At 42.1% G+C, this 20,810-nt stretch overlaps 1 protein-coding gene across 3 annotated transcripts in view; it reads right to left on the bottom strand.

Moving 5' to 3' along the window:
* The window catches only part of DIAPH3 (diaphanous related formin 3), an 870,768-nt gene that overhangs the window by 181,213 nt on the left and 668,745 nt on the right, over window positions 1-20,810 (bottom strand). For all 3 annotated transcript variants that reach the window (XM_083168891.1, XM_083168892.1, XM_083168893.1), the window contains one exon: window positions 18,590-18,725. In XM_083168891.1, coding sequence (XP_083025017.1) covers window positions 18,590-18,725 — 136 coding nt within the window. The remainder of the gene's footprint in view (window positions 1-18,589; window positions 18,726-20,810) is intronic.

Genomic DNA, 20,810 nt, shown 5'->3' with positions numbered 1-20,810 from the left:
CTGGCCAGTCACAGGAGATGGAGAGTGACTAGTAGCAGTGAGCCTGGAACTTTGGTCTGCGCTGGCCTGGGAGGCTGGAGAGAACAGTGGCTTGGGAGCAGATGAGTGGTCGACAGCCTGGGATTCGACACGGAGGGCCGACGGCCTGGGAGCCGGCACAGAGTGCTGAAGGCATGGGAGCCAGAGGGAGTGTTGACGGTGTAGGAATCGACACAGTACTGTAGACGGCCTGGGAGCCGGAGGGTTATTGACGACCTGGGAGTCGACAGCAGCTTTTTTGACGAACTGGGAGTCGACATGGCTGTTGATGACCCGGGAGTCGACGGCTTGGGAACCGACACGGGGAATACAGGAACTGCAGAGTTGACACTGACGCGTTTTGTCAGAGCCCTCTGATGAAGTCGATGACTAAACGCGTTGGGCGTGTCCTAGCGTCGTCACCTGAAGGAAGGAGTACAGAGAAAGAGTGTAACCGGCTCCAAAATTTAGGTGTCTAACACCTTCTCTATGCCATCTAATTGCGGTTCCTAACCGCCCGCTGTGGTACGTGACCTCATCCATTGTTGATTTTACTGCGCTATAATAAATCATTTTTATTAATGGATACACGCACTATGAAACGCCGGTTTTCATTTACTTTCTAGATATATATATTGGCAGATATTGCTGGCAGATATTGGATTATATTTGTTGTGCTGGTTTTGACCAGCATCGGTTGCAAGGCACCCCTGATTTAAAATCTGGCTATATCTTTATTGCTGTTAGCTCTGAGACCTACTGGACCTTTTTATACGTATCTGCCGTAACTTGAACTGGCCATTGCATTACCCAATCACCATGGAGAATGCTAGTGGAACGGTTACAGATGATATGGCTGGCTGTCGTATATTTAATGTTCCTGCATGTGATACCTTCACGTTTTCCACAGTTGAAATTGGAAATATTTTGTTTGCACACGATGATACCACAGCAAATCCCCCATTTACCATGGAAGAAATCTATCATCAGCTGTTCCGCCTAAGGAGACGTGAAACAGACTTCCTTCTCCATGGGACATCTCTGTCTGACTATTTCCGGAGTAAACATATCCCAAGGGGATTTAGAGTGCGCAACACACCGACTATTGGGAGACATACTGTAATCCCGAATTTGTTAAAAAATGGATTGGAATTCTCAATCATTGCTCATTAGACCTCATGGTCTTAGTGATCGAGGAGGCTGGCCATGAGCTACAGGTCACCAAAAACAAAATTGGAGACCTACTAAAAGAACATAACTCCATGTTGTGTGATCCTGTAAATGCAGCATGGATTGAGAAGCTTGAACTCCAGTGTCTCACTTACAAGAATGATTTACTCAAATTCAAACGCAACAAGCAACGCACCGTTGAAGCCGACTACGAGGAAAACAGGGTGTATGGTTGGCTAGCGGGTACTAACCAACGCCAGCCACGAGACGTCGCCCCTGGACCAAAAAAGGTCAAAGAAATCGGTCACAACGTGATGCAGTTGCAGCTAATAATGACAGCGATTTCATGATCTCTGATTCGGATGATGCCATTAGTACCCAGGATGTCCCTTTAGGTCAGGCCTCCGGGACATCAGAGAGTACGAACAGAAGGGGCCTCCCGTAGGGGGGGCCAAAATAAACGAAATAAGGCGAAATCCATCCAGAGCTGTCGACAAGAGACCGCTATAATGAATTTGTCTAATCGTAAGTTGTCCGACACTGAGTTAAATGTTCTGAGTAAAGGACTGACATTTGTTACGACCAACCTTCACGACCCCTTCAGTTGGAAGTGTGACCAACACAAGTTGATGCGCAAACTGCGCTTAAAAGAACATTTTCAAACTAAACCTGATGGCATTCCTGAGGGTCCTTTGGATAAATTTATGATGAGTTATTCCAAGTCTACATTTGACCCTGTGTCAAACAATGCGGCCCTACGTACTTTTGGGAGATTATTAGACGATTCTGTCATTAAATATACAGGGGCACCAGCAAAATTCAGAAAAAATCTGTCTCCAGCCGAATCTCAAGCCCTAAGCAAATTGGGCACCTATGAGGATATTATCATCCGGCCCGCCGACAAAGGCGGGGCCATCGTGGTCCAGAATCTGACAGACTATCGTCATGAATTATATAGTCAGCTGGCTGAGACGGCTATATACAAAAAATTGCCTAATGACCCCACCTCTCTCTATAAGCGGGAATTACATGATATCCTTACAACCGCTATGAGGGATGGTAAAATTTCATCCAAATTATTTAAATCTCTGTACAATGAGTGGCCGCTAGTTCCTGTTCTATACTCATTCCCCAAGGTCCACAAGAATGCCTTACACCATCCAGGACGACCTATTATAGCTGCCCGTGACTGTCTGTATCAGCCAGTGGCTAAGCTGCTGGATTTTCTATTGCAGCCTTTGTTACCTTTGAAATGTACATTCTTGAAAGATACCACCAGTTTTCTTCAATTATTAGTGGGTATATGTACATTACCTGATGGGACCCTTATGGTATGCCTGGATGTTTGCAGCCTTTATACCTCCATCCCTCATGATGGGGGTATTGAGGCTGTTAGTACATTCATCACTGAACATCTAGATCCGTCCTTGCTGGACCATGATCTATTCATGGAATTAATTGTGCTAACCCTGAAGCGCAATTATTTTTTGTACGATGGGGCATATTACCAGTGGCCCCATCCTTTGCAAACATTTTTATGTTTAGCCAGGAGCAAACAACCTTCTTTGATAAACCAGAAGTTAGTCGTCACTTGCGTCTATTCACCCGCTACATAGACGACATCTTTGTCTTGTGGACGGGTGGCGAGGATTTACTGTCTGATCTACTACTTGAAATTAATGCAAGTGAGTCCTCGATTAAATATACAGCATCCTGGAGTGCCACTATGGACAATTTTTTAGATGTAAGTGTAACGATCTGTAATAATGTGATCAGTACAGAGGTTTATTTGAAGGATGTGGAACGCAATAGTTTTTTGATGGCATCTAGCCATCATCCCCCTGCCCTCAAAAGAGGGCTGCTACTGTCTCAAATGATCAGAGTCAAAAGGATCATAAGTGACTCTGACAAAGTTGAAGTGAGACTTGATGCCCTCATCGAGAAATTTATTGCTAGAGGCTATGACCTCACGGTGTTGCTGAAGCAAAAACAGCAAGTTCTAGATATGCCCAGATCTCAATTACTAAAATCCAAGCGACGGGATACCACATCGGTACTTCCGTGGTCCACTACCTTTTCAGTGGCAAGTCCCATTATCAGGCATGCCACCAATGCCTTATGGCCTATTGTTAAAACTGACCCTGACCTGCCTGCTTTAAGAAATATTAGACCTATGGCAGCCTTACGCAAAGGCCCCAATCTTAGAAACAGGTTGGTGAAAACTGATGTCACTGGGATGGGTATCCCCCTAGGCCACCTAATACTTATGTAAAACCTCCGGGCTGTTATAGCTGTTGGTCCTGTGAAACATGTAAGCATATGGTTAGTTGTAAAGACTTCAAACATCCACACTCTGATAAGAGGTTTCAAATTAGATCTGTCTTTACTTGTAAAACCACGCATGTTGTGTATGCTATAGTTTGTCCTTGTGGCCTTTACTATATAGGTCAAACAATACGTTCCTTCCGCGAAAGGATGGCGCTCCATCGGTCGGCAATCAACCTTTCTCTACGAGGTAGGGAGATTGACCAGCCTGTGGAACGTCATTTTAAGACCATGGGGCATTCCATCGGTGAGTTCAAACACTTCATCATCGATGGAGTTCCTGAGTCACTTAGAGGTGGCAACAGAGCAAAGAAATTATTAATAAAAGAATCCGAGTGGATTTTTCGCCTGAACACCATCTCCCCCAAAGGTCTCAACGAAAAGATTAATTGGAATAGTCTTATGTAATCTTTTTTCCACTAATCTTTTTCCACTGTGCTTTAATGTTTAATATTATACCTGATGTATCACTAGCGTGTTTGAAAGATTATGATTTGTTGCTATTTGAGCCCGGATTTATGGAAACTGGTTGGGGAAATTGCATGATGTGTAGTGGGGCTGTATGTGAGCTAAATACCATCGATGCTCCATACAGCCGGATGCACTGTCGGCATGACCTCGGCTGAGTCCTGATTCGGACAATAGCGGCACATCTTCTCTTTTCTTTCTACCTTTTGTGTATATATGCTGTTCTGTTTGTTTTTCATGTTTAATGTTTTTATGTGTGTATTCACAGCCCCGGGTGCCCGCTTCGCTTGGTCCAAAGGAGCGATCCAGCACGTACTCTGAGCGGCAGAACACTTCCTGGCTCTTGGAACGCAAGCTACACGTTGCCTAGCAACATTGGCCCAGCGTCCTGAGACGGAAGTGCTGCGTGACGTCTTCCGGGCGGCGACTCCGTGGATCCAGCAGCGCGTGAGGCTCCGGTGGTTTGTGAGTATAAAAATGTGTTTATGTATGTTCTCTTTGCTGTAGGAGTGGGCTGAGGAAGGGGCTTATACCCCGAAACGTCCCCATTCAATACAATTTTATTTGCATGAAACCCTCTCCTGAGTGCCTTTGGTCGTGAGGATTTGGATTGCTATCTATATATATATATATATATATATATATATATATATATATATATATATATATGAAGGCTATAGAGGTGCGCTTGTAAGGTTTCACTAGAGAAAGTACACTATGGTAAAAACACAATATGTTTATTCTGAACAGCAGTATACAAGATTTCCAATAGGTGGTTTCACATAAAGTTTCAGAAACTTCTTCAGGGGTAACATAGGATTAAAGTGGATAAACAGCTAGTTCTCTTTGATGGTTAAAAACCGGGGTATGGGATATACTCCTGCTCTCTGTCTGATGATACCATTCACATCCTCGTAATTGAATACTAACTCTGTGAAGACATCAGTCGGTCTTAATTTCTGATCGGAATAGAAGCTAAATCAGGTTATATGGTCTAATGCTTTTATATTGTTGAAATTGGGTATACCCTATGGTACATCCCATACCCCGGTTTTTAACCGTTAAAGAGAACTAGCTGTTTATCCAATTTGATCCTTGGTTACCCCTGAAGAAGGCCCTATGGGACGAAAAGCGTAGGGTTATTTCAGGCAATATCGGCCAAATGTTGGATCAAGTTTTGAAACTTTATGTGAAACCACCTATTGGAGGAAATCTTGTATACTGCCGTTCAGAATAAACATAAAACACCATAGTATACTTTCTCTGGTGAAACCTTACAAGCGCACCTTTATATCCTTCTTCTTTTCATTTCTATTTTCCGTGCCTCTATTAACAGCGAGGTTCTATATTAGTGCAGCTATTCCAAAAGCGCAGGAAAAGGTCAAAAACTTTATAATTATATATAAATATATATTTATATATTAGAGAGAGAGAGAGAGAGAGAATGGTTCATATCCATGGGATGAAAAGCCAAACGAAAATGGTTAATTTCTCCACAGGTTTCTAGGGGTATACAAGTTACAGAACATAATACAGGTCACAGCAGGTCTTTTACTAACAGGGCTAATAGTTCCTTCAGAGACCAGTAATTTCTTGGAACCCTTGCACTGTCCACTATCAGGACTATCACCTCCACTTCCAGGCTTATCACCTGGCTAGCTTGAACAGCATCAGGAGCACTGTCTTTTGTCTCTGAAATCATTTTAAAACCTAATGACAGGTGACCGCAATCAAGACTTGAACACACTGAAAACTTGGCCTACAGTATATTTAATGCAACCTACCCTGCAGTTCACGTAGACCGATATCATAATTTCAGGATGGTAATTTTGTTGCAGTTTTTGCTGTATTTCATAGGTTTTAGTAGTTTTATTGATACCACATAGTGGATGTTTGTTCTACAGAACTGTAATGGTTTACAACATGGGCACATACATTATATTCATTATGCAGTCACCTCTGTGACTAAATACGCATTTTAAAGAAAAACAACTACACCCTGTATATTTTGCATCCCCACATGATCACAACTATACAGATCAAATAAAAACACAACTTATCTACAGATGCCCAAACAGATTGCCTCAATATGCTATTCTACGCAAGATGGCTGGAACACTAGAAGACTATGGTGAATAATTTGATGTAGGACACTTGTATATATGTGTGCAACTGGGTCTGTATACAGAGCACAACATTAGACTAGATTAGATACAACTTTATTGTCATTATCCTAATTTAGGACAACAAAATTCAATTTAGCATCTATCCGTATACAGCCATATTATAAAAAACCAGAAGTCCATACAATTTATACAAATGAATACTAAAAACCCAATAACCCCCCACCCAAGCTACATTCCCTATTTAAATTAACAATAGCCCTTGGGAAAAAGCTATTCTTCATCCTAGTCGTCCTGAGCCCCGCAAGGGGACGCGGATACCTTCATAGGTATCCGCGTCCGCTCGCCACGCTTCGGGCTCGGTGGCTCGCTGCGCTTGCCACACTTTCTATTCTCAACTCCACGCCGACGTGGATAGTGGGGGTATGAAAAGGTCGTAGGACGCGTACCGCCGCCCATCGCGGGCTCGCTGCGCTCGTCACGCTTCGGGTTGGCGTTGATAGTGGGGGTGGTACAGTGTGAAAAATGACATTTGGGGTGCATTTTACATGATTTCAACTCATGCCCATAATTTCAGTGAAAAATGACATTGCATCGCATGCGATCTCACGCGATGCGATTTTTCCGTATACGATGCCCATCGTGGGAGCCGTGATTCTACACAAGTACCCAATTTTTTTATGGATTAAGAATACACCAATTTACAAATATGTTCATGAAAGACCACATAGGGCCGAATTCAATTATCCTCAGCAATTTACGTGTAGGGAAAAGCATACTGTAGTAACCTCAAGCTTTTACGCAAGCGGCTTTTCAATTACAGCCCCTTTTCTTTGCACAGTAAATCACCTAACATTAACCCATAGGGTAGTATTCAATGAGGCAAATTCACCATGTTTCATGGCGAATGTGTGCTATTTCCGCGTTGGAAGGTGATTTTTTTTGTCAGAAAGTGAATAACCCTATTCAACGTGCACTTTTCGCCGTCTGCGAACAGTGAATGACGGACAATTAGCCGTCGGATAGTCTCCGAAATTCGCTGTGGTTTTTCAATGTGATTTGCCGTTTGTGTATTCAATGATCAGATAGCGAATTGCTTTCTAAGTGATTTTGGCTGTGTGTCACCGGGTAGCAATCGCCATCTTTTTATGGTGAAGTGGAATTTGAACTTTTAAAAAAGTTGTTTTTTTAAATTTGGTGTAAAAAAATTAGGAATTTTATTATCTGAAGGGCATGCTATTTTTATTCATGTGCTTACAGCACATGAATATATATTTAATTTAAAAATATATACATATTCTTTTACACATAATAGCCAGCAGGGGGCCAGGAACCGCTCATAACATATTCATATATTCACTGCTCCTGATCATTACATATGCACGATCGGGAGCAGTGCTAGCGGCTCCCTACCCGGTCCCCTGCTAGCTTTCTCGGGGGGGGGGGGGGGGGGAGCTTGTACTGCCTGGGTACCAGGGAGCCCTCCCCTCCCCCCCACATACATTCTGGGGAAGGCAGAGAGACTTCCATCACCCTGCCTGCCGCCACCACCGGCTCCTGAATGGCCGTCAGGGGCAGCGAGCCCCTGCAGCTTTGAATAGTGTGACAGCGAGGGCTGGCAGCGAAGGCTCCAGCCCTCTGGAACAAGGCGACAGTGCAGCGAATCCTAAACAGGATTCGCTGCACATGCCGATGTCATTGAATACTGCCCATAGAATCTGGGATAAATAAACAGAGCTGTGCGTTAACTTATTTGTGCCACCAGCTTTAAAGGGCAATTAATACAGACTGATTGATACAAAAATATGCACTAAGTGAAGTTTGCTGAATGTTTGCAGGCTTTCGGGTGCGCTAATCAATTAGCCTGTTGTAAGTAACCGCAACTAATTGAATTTGGATCTTATAACTGACAAGACAGCTAAAGTACACAACTAAAATTTCAAATAAGTATATTGTATGAATAGTTGCAAAGTTATGCACATTAAAGTCAAATGTGGCTACTACTGTTATTAAACAGGAGTATTCCAAAGACAAAATGAGCAATTTTCAAAGTATAAAGGTCAAAGCACTGTGCTATTTTGTGACTTGTTTAGCTGTTGTTTCTGCACATTATAGCTCAAGAAGACGATGAAGCAGAACTGAATGCCATCAATCATCACTGTACATCTTACAAAAGCTATTACCTTTATTGGCACTAAAGGTACAAAAAGAGTAAAGGCATAAATACATATTCACTAAGCAGACCAGAAGTAACCTGAAGCCATTATATGACATTTTGTAGCTTGTTAAATTGTTGGGTGTTCCATGACCAGTGGGCAGAAATATCTAACACACTAACTGGGGGTGTTTCTTGCAAATATAAAGATTAATAATAATAATAATAATAAAAAAAAAACCTCGCTCTCATCGACAGCATTTTACAGGATAGAAAAAATAAATTAGACATTATGCCTATAATTGATTATTAATCAAGTTATAAGCAAAAATTTGGACATTTTAACACTGAAAAGAATACTTTAATGATAGCACTTTCACAAGGCCGATCAATGATTATGGGGGTATTCAAACTCCGGCTCTATTTCCAAAAGGGGAAATAGTGGCGGCCACCTATTCAATGCTGTCGTTTCCGACAGCATTGAAGAGGCAACTCGACAGAACGGATGCGACTTTAACCCTTTTGAGTGCCAACAACTGATGTTCATATTGTCTGCTAAAACCGCCAGAGTCTCACATTTGTTACATAAATTCAAATACAAAAAAATATATATATTTCCTATATAAGGCAAACATTACTGGTCATTATGGTGAATAAAAATGTTTGCTTGCAAATGTTTTGCACCTATTTTGACAAATTCACTTGGCACTCAAAGGGTTAAAACCAGTCAAGTCCGTCCTGCCGAAAACGGCTGTAGATTGTTGAGTTCAGGGCCGGATCTTGACAATCCACATCCATTATCATCACTCAGCAGGCAAAACATTTGATTCTGACAGCTGCGAAACTGGTGAGCGGACCGAAAACGTCGTAGGCTTCGGACTGTTGGAATCCGGGATTGAATACCCCCTAAATATTATCTTTATTTACTGAGGAGAAACATACATGGTCACCAACATTATGCATCAGAAATTGGTAACCTGTGTAATAATCTAAAAACAATTTAGTGGGAAGGTACATTATTCAATATTATTAACAACAGGATAATAATCACATTGTTATGTGAAAATGACAGGAGTGGCTTCTAGATATCAGGCCAATTCCATATCAACTACAATTTGAATACAAATAAGTAAAAAGTAATTTTAGATTGGCCTGATTAATGGTGGTAAGAAAAATGCATTTCTGTATCTATAATCTCATGCATTTGAAAACATTTTGACATGGTCCTATGTTACACACAAAAAAAATACACAATGAAAATGAGGTGCAGATGTGTCCTGTCATGCACCTACATTCAATACACAATGGCATATATTCAATGCCGTGGGCGAGCGGTGACTGCGAGCAGGACTTTTTGCTCGCAGTCACCGCTCACCCTGTCAGTATTCAACCGACCCCCCTCATTCGCAAATTCCCCCTCACTCCGTTTTTTGAGCGAGGGGGAATTTGCGAATGTGCCTCCAAAAGCTGCGAGAGCCGAGGCTAATTACAGCGAGTTTGCTGCACTAGCCGCGGCTCTTGCAGTTTAGGGGAATCCTCGCAGTTCTGTGACTGCGAGGATTCCCCCGGAACGTTGCATAGTGCGAGCGGCCGGCGCGGGGGTTAAACTGCGAGGATCACTGGTTTTCTGTGATCCTCGCAGTTTAACCCCCTCGCACCGGCATTGAATACTGCACAATGTGGCATGAGGCAGCCACCAGGTCCTGTGTGACACTACTAGCACCAGAAGTATTTTGCGCATATCAAACTAATCAGTGTAGTCTCAGTCGCATCACATTGCAACAAAGACACATTTTCAGATAAAAACATAAAAATAAAAAATAAACCATTGGTGTGATATATGCCGTTTAGTATTTAGTATGACTGCAGATGTGCATAGAAAGAAAAACTTCATAATATCAATGGAAAAAAAAAATCTATTTGTGCATTAGGTTGGAAAAACTGAAAAATCTGTAGTTTTTTTTGTTCTTTTTTGCCTGTCAAAAGCATTGAAACAAATTAGCTAACACAGTGGGGTTTATGCGTACTATAAAAGAAAAAAAAAACAAAAACAGCTACTGTATACCTAGGTGAACATAACACAGGAAATGTGAAATAAAAGTACAATTCAGTATTCATTACAAATACCTAAAAAAAAAAAAAAAATTAAATCTACAACTACAGAAACTTCTGCCTCAGAAGTGATATTGCTGCAAAGGCCAATGAGAAGCTGACCAAGCTGACTTTAAAGTTAATAACATTCAATAGATAGTCTGGCAACTTGCACATTTCCATAATGAGGTGCAGGGTCTTGCTCATTAAGGTTTAGATGAAATCAGTTCATGTTCATATGACAGCATCGCTACCTGTATATGTGACCATAGACAAAAATGGGATTTCTGAAAGGTGATTAGCACTGAAGGAATTTGTAAGGGCAGACGCTGTGTATTGAAATTTTTTTTTTGTATAGTAAAACAGTGTTCAAAGTTAGACTGTGAGATGCAATAGGGAAGTGTACTATAAGAGTACAAAATAGATTCTACTGTGAGCAGCTCTATAATGGAGTGCCTTTACATTTCAATTCACAGATGTACATGCATTTTATTTAGCATTAAATCAATGCACCATTGAATGTATCTCTTTTACATACATTCAGCTGTTTCAAATGTATTTGTCTTATACTAAGCAATGTGCAAAATTCGTTCTAACACTCCCATCCAGTGCTGGATTCGCTGATTTGTAGCTACAGTAACTGCAGAGTGATCAGCTAATGATTAGACATGAGCTGCTCACAACCAATCATATATCAGTCTAATCTGTGAATGCCACCCTTTTGTATGCTTAGATTGCTATAATCTATCATTTAAGATTGGTACACACACAAAGATTTATCTCGCCAATCTATCTGGAAACAAAGATCTGGTAAAATGTGGTAGCATATGAGAATCAAATATTTGCTCACAAACAATGCAAAACCGTCAATGGTCATTCATAAAAATTTGTTATCCACAATTGTTTTTGCCCATTTTCCAGCATTTGGGAGCAAAGTGTTGGTTTTCATATACTCCCATACATTACCAGATTTGTTCCCACCAGACTGATTGGACAGATACATCTGTAGGTGTGTACTTCACCACAAATTGAATCTAGGAATAAGTTATAAACACAAATTTATTTAATATTTATTTCAAAATATGTCAATAGGAAACTTTTGGACTAGGGGTGCCGTGAAAAAATATCTGATTCTCTAGGCTGCCGTGATTCAAAATTCCACTGCTACAGTATAAACTGTACAGATGCACATGAGTGACCAAATGGGGAAGGAAGCGGCTTATAGTTGGAATCGCTTTATACCACGAGGAGGTGGAGCCCAATGATGACATCATTCTGGTAAAATGATGAAGCATTAAACAACCCCTCCCCCTACATTGAAATTCAATAACGGTTTATACACATATAATTAATGAACAGGACAACGGGTGTGGACGCAATTGTGTATCATGCACAATGAAGGAGGCATTTGCCAGTGCTCCATGTTACATAATGGCAAATGCCTCCATTTCATACCACCACTATCCACGCCATCCCAAGCGTTGCAAGCGGACGCGTTACTTGTCCTCTCAACCTTTTCATACCCCTACTCTACCATCCACGTCGGCGTGGAGTTCATTTTCTATAGTGTGGAGAGTGGACGCTGAATACATGTGAAGTTATCCGCGTGCGCTCGCCACGCTTCAGGCTCGGTGGCTCGCTGCACTATATAAAATTAACGGTGCTTATGCATTATCTGGACTCCCATGTTAAATGCACCCCATTTTTTCATACCCCTACTATCCAACTACGCATGGAGTTGATTTTATATAGTGTGGCGAGCGCAGCGAGCCACCGTGCCCGAAGCGTGGCGAGCCCCGCGAGGGGACACGGTCTCATAAGAAAACCGGGAGCCCAGATATTACATAAGTACCAAATTAACTCCATGCCGACGTGGATGGTGGTGGTATGAAAAGATCGGAAGGACACGCACCGCTGCGCTCGCCACACTTCGGGATGGTGTGGATGGTGGTGGTGTTTCAGGAACACATTCAAACCTGCCATATCATACATCTGAGCAATAGCTACTCAGAGGTCAGAGGCAGGAGGGTATCATTGCATTGCTGCTGGAGCGTTTAAGGCTGCGTTGCTGCTGGAGCGTCTGAGGCTGCGTTGCTGCTGGAGCGTCTGAGACGCACCTACGTATCACAAAGATGGAGCACCTCTCCGCCGGCGCCCGCATGATCCCCTCTCCACAGGAGAGAGGATATCACATGGGCACAAGTGCTCTGTGAGAGGCGCTCACTAGGCTTCACAGGAGCTTAGGAGTAGCAGCGCTGGTGTCAGTCTGGAGTGGCCTGCAATCAATAACCAACTACAAGAAATCATCTCCCTATTGTTATGAACCAGAGACTGGCAGATGGATTGAATAACTTCTACGGCAGGTTCAAGAAGGAGCCACTCGGCCTCAGTGCCTCATGCTGACCATTACTCCCATTCCTTAAAGGTGGGTCAAAACGGATATTGCAGTATGGGACTAACATGTTCCCATCTAGGACAGTCAATACGAACAATCGACACAGACAGATATACATAACTGTCCAGTCACCGCACTGCGGTTCTTAAATAATTTAGAAGCCCATGACAATGGGATATTACAGTATGGGACCTACATGGTCCTATTTGAGACAGTCGACAGAAGACAGGTATTCATAATTGTTATACATGTTCACAAGCACCACTTCATAAAAATCCAGATAAAAAGAAGGTACACATATCCTGGGGGCCTCACGGTGTGAGGATTATTCCTTTTAATCTCACTGTCCGTGTCATATATGTATTTGTGTTGTATATTTCGCAGCTTTTTAGAAATTTAATGAATAAAGGTTATATTTTATCTAAATCTGCAGGTGCACCACACAGAGATACTCTTCCTTTCCCCCTTTTTTTGCAACTCTGCCGTATCCAGTGGTAGCACACCCCTAATTGATATACGTCTGATTAACCATTAATGCCTATTAGGGGGCGATTTGAAATACTTTCTGATAATTTCTGTGCGACTGGTCACCACCAAAAACCTCTTTCTATGGGTCAAAACGAGGTATAGGCGATGTTCAGTTGGGTTAAACTCAGAAAAGCCACTGGCCTGGATGTGGTATCACCATTGCACTGCAGTTTTGTACTGCGCAGCTTGCAACGTATTTACCAGAATATTTAAAACCTCACTGGAGTTGTGCAAGGTCCCCTCGCACTTCAAAAGTTCCACAATTGTCCCGGTCATTAAATCCACAACCATTAAGGACCTAAAAAATTACATGCTGATTTCTCTGATGTCTGTGGTCATGAAAGTGTTCGAGCGACTGGTGTTGAAACACCTGAAGTAGGTAACCAGCCCCCTTCTGGACCACTTGCAGTTCGCTTATCAAACAAACAGGAGTGTTGAGAAAACAGAGAACCTGGGGCTGCACTATATACTCCAACATATTGACATCCCAGGCACCTATGCGAGAGTCCTGTTTGTTGACTTCTGCTCAGCATTTAACACTATTGTACTCAGTATACTCCTGCCCAAGCTTCTCCATCTAGGGGTCCAAGAACCTACTTGCTCCTGGATTGTGGACTTCTTGTCGGACAAAAGTCAGTTGGTGAAAGCTGGGGAATTCTCCTCAGGTGTGCACACTATTAGCCAGAGGCCCTTCCCAAGGATGCATCCTTTCTCCCCTTCTTTTCTCGCTGCACACCAATGACTGCATCTCGGTAGACAAATTGGTAAAAGTCCTTACATTTACTGTACCACCTTTATTAGGCTAAAAAAGGGATGGGATGAGACTGTATACAGATATACAGTAGGCCGGTTGACATCGTGGTGCGACAGGAGCAACCTTGACCTAAACGCTTTCAAAACGGTAGAGATGGTAGTGGACTTTATGAAAAAGCCAGCTGTCATGTCTCCGATTGCTGAAAGCGAGGTGTTGCTGGTGGACTCGTTCAAGTTCTTGGGGACCTGGATCTGAAATAGGAGACCAACACTGATGCCATCGTCTAGAAGGCACACAATCATCAAGGATGTCTTTCAGAAAATGTTGCTCCCCTTCTACTCTGCAATTTTCGAATCCATGCTATGCTCTTTGATTATAGTATGGAATGGAGGCCTCCAGCAAAAGAGACAAAATTAGGATGAAAAGGATGGTAAGGATGGTTGAAAAGATTTGTTGGGGCTGAGTTCTGCTCTGTCCAGGATCTGTACCTTTCCAAAGCCACAAAGCATGCAGGGAAAATAGGACACACTTCACCCTGGCCATGCCTTGTTCAGAATGTTACCGCAGCAGACGTTACAGATCCATCCAATCAAGTTGTCCAGAAGCATAACCTATATTTTTCCCCAGCCGGTTCACATGCTGAACAAAGCCTAGACCCATTTCATTGTATCCAATGCAATTCAATGTCAATCCAACATATTCCATTCCACCCCCCCCCCCCCCCCCGCTACTCATTATGTCTATACATGGCTGAACCATGTACACCAAAAAAACAATTCCTAGCATATGCTGAAGTTGATTCTGATAAAGCTGATTCTGTTTTAAGAAGAAGTCACTATTATTGGGGACCTCTTGCATTTTTTTTACCACAGAAACTCTACATACAGTATTTGGTATACAGGACCTGGTTTGTGGCAGCCACTGGAAAATCCATGCAGTGCACCAATGAGAAATAAATCCCATCACTGTTTACATGAAAGGACATTGTTTTTGATTACAAAGTTAAGGACAATTATCACCACTCCTGATACTTGTCGTAAGTGAGCCACCAGATAGAGCAACTATTCAAGCTTTATGCATCCTTTTTTGATGAAAATGCGTTTTAGCCAAAACGTGATATTACCCGTATGTACCAGGAAATCGATTTGATATAAGACACTTGTATACTGGGTGTGACTTGGTCTGTATAAGAAACATAGCAGAACTGTCAAGGAAACAAGCTGTGTCTGCTACAGTGTATTTTCCATACAGATTCAGAGACTCAGAAGAACACATAAATATAAGTGTCATATCAAATTAACCCTTTGAGTGCCAACATCTCTGTGAGAGATGAGCAAAAGTATCAGCTACAAATGCCAACATTTCTGTGAGAGCTAAAAATGCCAACGTCGCTCACATTGTTATATGAATTCTAATAAAAAAAATGTTGTGTAAAATAAAATATATATTTCCTATAAAAAGTAAACATTACAGGTCATTATGATGAATAAAAATGTTTGCTTGGCAATTTTCACACCAATTTTAACGAATTCACTTGGCACTCAAACGGTTAATAAGCACAATGTAGTGCATCCTAGATACATTATGACTTGGTGTACCAAGAAGGGTTGCTTGGCGCGACTGCAATAATGATGTATGAGGACACATCTGTATCTATCTACCTATCTATAATAGTATATACGTAAGACCTCCCATAAATAATCTTTCAATGTCCTTGAGACATCCAACATTTCTGGTGGTAAGCTGTATACACAGACAAGTGAAGTGATAACACTGAACATGGTACTCTTTACCTAGCACGGCGCCCATCGCGGGCATCGCATGCACTAAAAAAAGGGTGCGACGCGACGCCCGCGATTTCTTATAGGGAACAATGTTAAAAGTGTGATTGGACGCGATTTGAGTGTTCAATGCCTCAATGCGCGCGATTTTTCCATAGGAAACAATGTTAAATGGGCCACAGAGGCCAAATAGTCCCCCTGAAGTCTGAAATGGCCCCCACAATTGTTAACGCCACCCCACGATCAACGTGAACCCGAAGCGTGGCGAGCGCAGCGAGCCCGCGAGGGGCGGCGGTACGCGTCCTCCGACCTTTTCATACCCCCACTATCCACGTCGGCGTGGAGTTGAGAATAGAATAGTGTGGCGAGCGCAGCGAGCCACCGAGCCCGAAGCGTGGCGAGCGGACGCGGATACCTTCACAGGTAAACGCGTCCCTTTGCGGGCTTCACAGGTATCCGCGTCCGCTCGCTGCGCTCGCCACACTATTCTATTCTCAACTCCACGCCGACGTGGATAGTGGGGGTATGAAAAGGTCGGAGGACGCTCGCCATGCTTCGGGTTCACGTTGATCGTGGGGTGGCGTTAACAATTGTGGGGGCCATTTCAGACTATTAGGGCTCTGTGGCCCATTTAACATTGTTTCCTATGGAAAAATCGCGGGCATTGAGGCATTGAACACTAAAATCGCGTCCAATCACACTTTTAACATTGATCCCTATGGGAAATCGCGGGCATCGCGTCGCACCCGGTTTTTTTAGTGCATGCGATGGCCGTGATTTTTTACCCCCGATGACCGCGATGGACATCGTGGGCGCCGTTCTAGGTAAAGAGTACCCTGAACATTTCATTACAATAGCACCTGTCATACAGTAGGTGGGATATCTAATATATCCCACCTATGACAGGTGCTATTGTAATGAAATGTTCAGCAGCAAGTGATCACTCAGTTCTTGAAGTAAATGTGTTGGAAAAAATAGGCAAACAAGGATGTTAGCGACTTTGACAAGGGACAAAATGTGATGGCAAGAGATTTGGGGTCGGAACATCTACAAAAGTCTTTTGTGGGGGGTTCAGGGTACTTTCGCTGGCATCCCGACAGAGGAAGAAAGTCCAGAAGTTCGAAAGGATCAGGATGTCAACACCCAAAATACAACAGCCGGCATCACAAACAGTAAGTATGCAGGCCAAGTTAGGTTCAGTTTGGTGAAGGGGGGTTAAGTTTAGGTACCAGTGTTAGGACTTAACGTTAGGCTGTAGGTTTAGGCACTTGGAAGGGGGTTTGGGTTAGGTACTTAAAAGGGGTGGTTTTGGGTCAGGCTATGGGTGATGGAATTAGTTTTAGATGACGTGGTGCCAGAGTTAGGCACTAATGGGGAGGGTTAGAGTGAGGCTGCGGGGGGTTACTGTACTAGAAGGGAGGTTTATGGGGTCAGAGAGAGGGTAAAGGGTAACCACCAGACATTCATTTGTATCCCATATGAATGGGATTCCTGTGTGTGGTATTCCTGGTAGCAAATAGTTAATAGCTACCAAGAGAGGTCCAATAAACAACAACCAATAAAACAGCAACAAGGTCATGGGAACCCTGAGGCACATTCATACATGTGGGAAGCGAAAACTAGCCCATCTTTTCCCACATTAGGTCTACTGTAGCAAGTTGCTGATATCTATATACTGTATGTGTAGTGTATGTGTGACTCAGAAACACTGCCATCTGTTGGCAGCAAGAGAAACTACATCTAATAGCTGTGCAAGCATTTGCTTCAAGTGGGCTTACACTGCCATCTGTTGTTAGCAAGTGAAATAACATCTACAAGCTTTGGAAGCATTTATTTCAAGTGGGCTTACACTGCCATCTGTTGGCAGCAAGTGAAACTACATCTACTAGCTTTCGAAGCATTAGCTTCGAGCGGGCTTATTAGTAAATATTTATGAACATGCATTGCAGCATGTTCCTTATGAGCAAAAGTATACGTGTTTTCTGGCCGAGGCTGGAAGAAAACAGGCACCTGAACAGGATGACTGTTACTTTTTGACCGCTGTCATTTCTCTCACCCCTTACACACACACTGCTGTCTATACCATGGGTCTTCAAACTGTGGCCCTCCAGATGTTGTGGAACTACATGTCCCAGCATGCCCTGACAGTTTTGGCATGCTCTTATAGGAAAAAATGTGGCAATGCATGTTGGAACATGTAGATTCACAACATCTGGAGGGCCACAGTTTGAAGACCCAGGGTCTATACCAACCAACCACTCCAACACTTTATCCCACTCTCTCCTACCCCAATACTTCTCTGTTCCTTACTGTCTCTCTTTCAAAGTCCCATTACTCTAACATTGGCATCACTGTCACAGGCAGAAGGTGTCAGTATTTATACCAACTGTCTATACATTCCAACATGACAGTATTATTAGCAGTCAATTATTTTTATCTATTCCTCTCTATATTGCACTTCTCAGCAACAAAGTAGAGGAAGCGGTTATCACTAAGATCTTTTGAAAACATGAAGGTTGAATACTCATGAATAAAACTTTAGCACACAAGGGTCATTGTGCACATTTACGTAAATGTTTGTGTCAAATATAATTTCAATGCATACCTTAATCGTTTCAAAAATCCAAGTTGTAAGATCAGTGGGTTCCTCCTGACTGGTACATAACATGGTAACCGTTGTACTAACCGTATATATGGAACAGGTTATACAGAGAAATGATCAGATATACCCTTGTTAATTTTCTTACTACAGACCATACATATTTCTATATTAGTACAAACCTCTGTTCTTTTCTAGAAGACGCTTCTTCTTTCTCTGCCTTTCTTCTTTCTCTTTTTCTGATATTAGCTTTGCCAGTCTGACTCGCTTCTGTTTCTCTTCTGCCTCTCTCCATTTAATATTCTCTTTTGTTGCTTGCTACAGAAAAAGTAAATTAAATCCTGTTAATTAACAGTCTGAATGATACAGAAACATGATACTGTATTTAAAATCAATCTGAAAATAAATGAAGATTCAGAGACATTGCCTTGTTTCTTGTGCTATACAGGATTTGCAATAATGGGCACATTTAAGAAAATGACACAGTTGTTGGAAATTCCAGCACATGCCAGGTTTACTTGTCTTCTGTTCCGTGCACAATGTCTTAAGCTGCATTATACTTATTATACATAGCAACATAGCACAATTAACTTAAGCAAGAAAATTGCTTGCCAAATGCCAGAAAATCTGCAGTGTTATTTGAAGCAAATATGTACGAAAGCGAGCAGCCAGCTTGTTGTTTGCTTTTTAATATAGTGTGGAAGAATAAAAAAGAACAAAAAAAAAAAGAAAACAATAAATGGAAAAGATAGACAAAACTTTTGAGTGCACCAGATGAGCACATAACAAATCAATAAATGAAAAAAAAAAAAAAAAAGCAGCCATCTGTGCTACTCTTGCTGAAATATATTCACCTTACTAACACAGTCTTTTAGAGGAATACAAGCATTTTAACATGTGTTCCATTTACTAGAAATACAACACATTGCTTACTTAAAACTTATTTCATTTACCATAAGAATGTCTCACTGTTCAATACTTGCCAAAAGTGAATATTCACGTCCCATGGCAGAAATTTCTTATGAAGATTTGTATTATTGTATACTTATTTTCAAAGCCAAATGGTAACCTACCAAAATAATGCTGCAATCTCTAAGAATTTTGATCAATTCATTTAACAGGGAATGGATCTCTTAAAACTATGAGTTCTATTCAATGCCTTGGGCGAGCGGTGACAGCAAGCAGGGCTTCCTGCTCGCTGTCACCGCTCGCCTGTCAGTATCCAACTCACCCCCCTCATACGCCAATTCCCCCTCGCTCCGTTTTTTGAGTGAGGGGGAATCGGCGTATGCGGCTGCAGAAGCAGCGAGACTCACGCTGCATTAGCTGCGGGTCTCGCTGTCCTGTGATGGCGAGGATTCCCCGGAACATTGAATAGGGCGAGCTGCTGGCGAGGGGGTAAAAAAAGCGAGTATCGCTAGTTTTCTGTGATCCTCTCTGTTTAACCCCCTCGCCGGCCGTGGCGAGCAGCATTGAATACTTCCCTCTGTCTATGTGGAACTTCGTTGTATTCAGATCTCCCTTTCAATATAATATACCAATCATTTTACAGATAATCTATATGTTTGTAACTGTACTTCAGCCATTCCGCAAAGTAGTTTCCTTGTTAACTGATCTTCCTAAACTCAATCCTGCATCTAAAACCCTCACTAGATAACAGGACATTCAGTCTGAATTATTACCTCTCCAAAAAGTAGAGCAGCTGCCAATTCCCTTTATTACTGAGCCACGTACATAACAAATAGATCCAAAACTTCATTTCTTACACATGTGAACATATACTGCATGCTGAGTTTACTTTTGTTACTAAAGGTCTCCCATCAATTGCTATAATTAAATTGTGAACTCTTTAATTGCAAGGAAGACAACCCTATTTTTTCCTATTACACTTCTGCTGCCAGAGTTTGATTTTAAAAGCAAAGCAAATGAAATAAATACATATAGTGGTATCCAATTAGCCCCGATAAGCTAGTGTCTGCTAATTACACCTGCGGCACCAAATCCCTGAAAGCAGCACCGATTTTGAGAGAAAACGGTGCTGCGGTGGGTGAAAAAACACACAGATTGCACTAAAACCTGCGTGTTTCCGGGATAAATTATTATTATTTTTTTTGGACAACAAAATTGTAGAGCCCGAAAAAAATATATATTGGAGAAGCATCGGGAAACTCACTAAACATTTCCATTTATCACACTCCATGTTTCTTCTGGTCTAGGTAGGTGTTGGACTTATATATAATTCCCTACCAGTTGGACTTATAAATTATATTTTTAGGATAGGCAACTGCAATTATTTTGGATTTATGTCGAGTGCCGACAAAGTGGATTAATATTATATATATCTAGTGTCTGATTGTGTCTCCAAAACACTGCTATCTGTTCGCAAGAAGTGAAACTGCATAT

This window comes from Crinia signifera, chromosome 2 (genome assembly GCF_055691185.1).
Source record: "Crinia signifera chromosome 2, ASM5569118v1, whole genome shotgun sequence".
Taxonomy (NCBI): domain Eukaryota; kingdom Metazoa; phylum Chordata; class Amphibia; order Anura; family Myobatrachidae; genus Crinia; species Crinia signifera.
The sequence above is the reverse complement of the archived record's forward strand: the minus strand, read 5'-3'. Positions and strand labels throughout refer to the sequence as shown.